Genomic DNA, 5,000 nt, shown 5'->3' with positions numbered 1-5,000 from the left:
GCCGACTCCGAGTTCAACCCGGAGAACACCGGAGGGGGGCCTGGTCACAGCCCCGTCCTGCTGACCATTCGCGTGAGTGCCGTCCGTCGCCGGTGTCCATGGAAACCACTTGGATTGGCATCTAGGTCCACTGCTTATAGCTGTGGAATGTGCCTATTAGAGGTTCTCTCCAAGGGAGTAGCTGTAGATCTTTCAGCCCCTACTCCAGGGCAGGGTTGGCCTGATGAGCCAGACCCACATCAAGCTATAGCTATAGCGATTCAAAGACCGCTGTTCGCCAACAGCAGCATACATCTTCTTTGTTTTCAAGTAGCAGGAAATTCACACAGAAACCGTCGCCGACTCTATACATGATGTGATTGGCCTGATAGAAGTTTTATTTTTCCAGCTCGCAAGCCAACAGAGAGTTGCTAGACTACCTTGGCTGCAAATTACATTTGCTGCCACTAGGGTGCGTCTAGATTTCTAGGCTAGAGCAGGGTCTTTTCCCTTTTCTCCGCATAGGAACCCTTAGTGACTAGCTCTACATTGATTGGTCCAACTTATAAGTCACGCCCACTGTCAACCCAAGTTGAATGGGCAATATGCAATTGAATGGGCAACCAGTTCCTATGGCCAATGCAAATGGCAGAACCGGTTTTGGGGGAGAGTAGTTAGTAGAACTGTTTAGAAGTGGACTGTTCTTATTACTACGTTCCTGTAACTACTTGGTCGGAAAGAGACTAAAAGCTTCTCTTCTGACTACGTCTCTGAGCATTCCACAGCTTACCATATGCTGAACCAGACCTCAGCTAAAGTATTGTCAATGTTCTGAATTCACCACAATTCAGTTTTGATCATTGTGAAGATACTCCTTGTGTATGTTTTGGTATGTGGTATGTGGGGGTGTGTTATGGATGTAAGTTTGAAACTTGTCCCCCATGCATGTGCACATGTAATACTGGTCTAAATGTCTTTGCTGCCAAGCAAACGTCATCTACCAAATAATGAGAAAATAAACTCAAAAAAGAGTACCAAGGAGTGTGCGAACTTTTTTCTTAAAAAACTTGACTTTTTTGTTCAGCACCTGGGATGTGCACAAAGTTTCCTTAACTGATATATATATATATATATATATATATATATATGACCATAATTTTCATTACAACATTCATTTTGACCCTGAATAGAACCACTGTGTTCAGTGCCGAAATGAAATGGAAAAAACTCTGGTAGTAACGCTCTTCTCTTGGTCTTTGTACTGGCAGATAATCTCCGCCCAGCAGCTGCCCAAGTCGCCCCAAGATAAACCCAACTCCATAGTGGACCCGTACGTGTGGGTGGAGACCCACGGAGCGCCCATAGACAACAACAAGAAGAAGACGCACCGCATCGACAACAATGGTGCTACTACATGCCACACTTGCCCACGACTGCCTGGCTACAGACCAACTAATTGCTAGCCTGACTACAGACCAGCCAACTGCTAGCCTGGCTACAGACCAGCTAACTGCTAGCCTCGCTACAAACCAGCCAACTGCTAGCCTGGCTACATACCAGCCAACTGCTAGCCTGGCTACTACAGACCAGCCAACTGCTAGCCTGGCTACAGACCAGCCAACTGCTAGCCTGGCTACAGACCAACTAACTGCTAGCCTGACTACAGACCAGCTAACTGCTAGCCTGGCTACAAATCAGCTAACTGCTAGACTGGCTACAAACCAGCCAACTGCTAGCCTTGCTACAAACCAGCCAACTGCTAGCCTGGCTACAAACCAGCTAACTCATAGCCTGACTACAAACCAGCCAACTGCTAGCCTGACTAAAAAACAGCCAACTGCTAGCCTGGCTACAAACCAGCCAGTTAATAAAATGATATATGGAGTATAACTGGACAAATGAAAAAGATTTTAGACCAATAGTGGCAACATATTGGGCAATTTGTCTGCAACTCGCCAACGGACCGCCAGCTATGCCCCCAATGGACCGACAGTGGTCCGCCAGCCTCTTGCTATCTGGGCAGGTGCCCACGGGGTTTGAGTCTGACCCAGGTCATTTCCCGATCCCAGCCCATCTCTCTCTCTCACTTCCTTCCTGTTAGCCTCTTCACAAATAAAGGCAAAAAGCTCAGAAACATACATAAATGCAGAGACCAAATTTCCCTCACGGGATCAAAAGAGTATATATACTTATTATACTCTCTCTCTCTTCCTCCCTCCATCAGGTTTTAACCCTCGGTGGGACTGCACCTTTAAGTTCCAGCTGCATGTCCCTGACTTGGTCCTGGTGCGCTTTGTGGTGGAGGATCACGACTACACCTCCAGAAACGACTTCCTGGGACAGTTCACCCTGCCCTTAACCAGCATGCGCACTGGTGAGTCCCAGTGCATGGAGTGTGTGTGTGTGTGTGTGTGTGTGTGTGTGTGTGTGTGTGTGGGTGTATGTGTGTGTGTGGGGGTGTGTGTGTGTGTGTGGGTGTGTGTGTGTGTGTATGTGTGTGTGTGTGGGTGTGTGTGTGTGTGTGTGTGTGTGTGTGTGACAATATGCATATGCATGTGTGCGTGTGGGTATGCATATGTGTGTGTGTGTGTGTGTGTGTGTGTGTGTGTGTGTGTATGCATATGCATGTGTGTGTGTATGCATATGTATGTGTGTGTGTGTGTGTGTGTATATGCATATGTGTGTGTGTGTGTGTGTGTGTGTGTGTGTGTGTATGTGTGTATGCATATGTGTGTGTGTGTGAGACTGTGAGTGTGTGTGTGCGTCTGTGCCCTAATCCTCCTCTCTGTGTGTCCCTCTCCGGTCTCTGCAGGCTACAGACACGTCCGACTGCTGAAGGAGGACGGCAGCAGCTTGTCCCCGTCCACCCTCTTCATCCACGTCAAGCTCACACCTTCACACAGCTCAATCACCAAGAAAGCGTCCCCCCAGAAAGCCTGAAGACTACATTACCCATAAGCCTCTGCTGCAGATCCTTCGAAGGGGCAGTGGTATTTTTAATGCTGTTACGGTCATAACTGAGTCATTTATACTGTAAATGTTTTAGCTACTCTATATGCTCAGGAACACTTTAGACAAATTGAAGAAAGGGATCAGTAGCAGTTACTATGAGTGGGCAGTGATATTCGTAGAAGAACTCACATAGACCAATAGGGGGCGCCGTAAGGTTTAGACAACATATTGTGACCAATCAAACTTTGTCATATTAACCTGTCCACTGAGAGAGACCAATCAAGTGAGTGATGATTAACACTTTTTTGTTTAATTAATTGTATTTCTGCCATTCACAGTCAACAATCAAATGTTATCTTCTCTAGATCTTTGAGTGAGACCAACTAAGGTGAACTTTAATGAGTAGGTCTTGGATAACAAATAACATCAGGCAGCTTTGTTGGATTAAAAACTAAAAAGGCCATGCATTCTTCAAAATCAAAATAGGGTTCAGGTCAAAGCATGATGCAGCTGAAAAAGACAATAAAATGTTATCATTTTTATATCAGATTGAATGCTGGATGAGGCTGAAAAGCAATAGTGTAAGCATGCAATTTATTATAACGCTTATAGAGCCATGTAGCAAGTAGCCTACAGCCTGTTTTAATATTTAATATATTTCTCAGAATTTAAATCTATGGTAGTTTTTATTTGGTTAGAGCTTTTTATAGACAGGGTCAAGATGGTGCACGGAGAACTGTATCTTGGTGAAAACATCCAAGTTGAGAAAAAATACACAAACAAAAACAAAGTCAGAAAGGCGAGCCGTCCATGAAAAGAAGCCTGAAAGTCTGAAAATATGACACTCTGGTGCGTTTCCCAAAAGCATAGTTGCTAACTAAGTTAGCAACTTTGTTGGTTGCAATGCAATTTCCCATTGCCAACCAACTAAATTGCTAACAGGTTAGCAACTATGCTTTTGGGAAACACAACCCTGGCTTGTTGGTGCAATCTCCTGGTATTTCAGCCAAACTAGTTTCTTTAAAATGTACAGAAGTTAACCTTCTGTGTGATGCCTTGTGCTATAAATCAGCAATATTGTGAGAGTGGGTAGTATAAGAGACTGCCCTGTTGCATTATGGGAATTGTAGTTTGCCGTTGTATGGTCAGTGAAATGGTCATCTACACGTTTTCAAGTTCTTAATGTTTACTGTACATCTGAGAAGGACAACTAGATGTGAAGGAAACAAAGCACTTGAAAAGACTGAAGTTCAAACAATCTCACGTCCTGGTCAGTTTTGGCTGTGTCTGTGTCTTTGTTTAGGAAAGAATGAAAGAAAGTCAGAAGAATTCACATAGCTTTAATGATACTGGCACTAACAAAGACAAGACCTCAAGAAACAGCAGCGTGTGTTTACTCAAGATTTTGATACTGTCCTAAAATTTCCTCTTGTAGCACTTTATTGTTCAAAGTTGCGGGCGTCTCGATCAGTCCTTCAGCTCTATGTTTGGTCCAGATCTATGTTTGTATGTGTAGTTTTATGGCTTTAAGGGATCAGTTTGCACTTAGCATTCGATCACTTGATGAAATGAAGGATTTTATTCCCATCAAGGTGTGATTATGTTTAAGTTATGATCATCTCTGTGCAACGTTTTTATCAAGATGAAAGGCATAGGAAAGGCATTTTTCCTATTCACATTTCGGGGTACCATTCAGTTTACATCAGACAGACTGAGAGAAAGCATATCACTGGAGGCTGCATATACTGTATCAGATCTGACCTAAGTGTTTTTTTTTCCAGTCTTAGGATTCAGGAGTCAAGACAAATTCAAACACATTCAGTTAAACAGATGCATCCACATTTATCTTTGAAATGCATATGGATAACACTCAGAAGCAGATTGTATTTTAATGAAGTACAAATTGGGACTAGATATTATATGAGTTGCTGTGTGTTTGTTATAGCCAATGAAAACAGTATTAGTGAGACTTTTAAGAGACAAAGGTCAGTTCATTTTCACCTTTTTTAACTTTTTCATATTGACTTTATTTACTGTATATTTTATAAATCGTAATATTGTAACTGTCA

General features: G+C 43.2%; 1 protein-coding gene across 2 annotated transcripts in view; it reads left to right on the top strand.

Moving 5' to 3' along the window:
• The window catches only part of plcd3b (phospholipase C, delta 3b), a 30,019-nt gene that overhangs the window by 24,611 nt on the left and 408 nt on the right, over positions 1-5,000 (top strand). For both annotated transcript variants that reach the window (XM_048233132.1, XM_048233131.1), the window contains exons 12-15: positions 1-72; positions 1,248-1,383; positions 2,204-2,353; positions 2,792-5,000. The exon at positions 1-72 is cut by the window's left edge and continues 107 nt beyond it; the exon at positions 2,792-5,000 is cut by the window's right edge and continues 408 nt beyond it. In XM_048233132.1, coding sequence (XP_048089089.1) covers positions 1-72; positions 1,248-1,383; positions 2,204-2,353; positions 2,792-2,919 — 486 coding nt within the window. In that variant the 3' untranslated portion in view covers positions 2,920-5,000. The remainder of the gene's footprint in view (positions 73-1,247; positions 1,384-2,203; positions 2,354-2,791) is intronic.

Source organism: Alosa alosa, chromosome 22 (genome assembly GCF_017589495.1).
Source record: "Alosa alosa isolate M-15738 ecotype Scorff River chromosome 22, AALO_Geno_1.1, whole genome shotgun sequence".
Classification (NCBI taxonomy): domain Eukaryota; kingdom Metazoa; phylum Chordata; class Actinopteri; order Clupeiformes; family Clupeidae; genus Alosa; species Alosa alosa.
The sequence above is the reverse complement of the archived record's forward strand: the minus strand, read 5'-3'. Positions and strand labels throughout refer to the sequence as shown.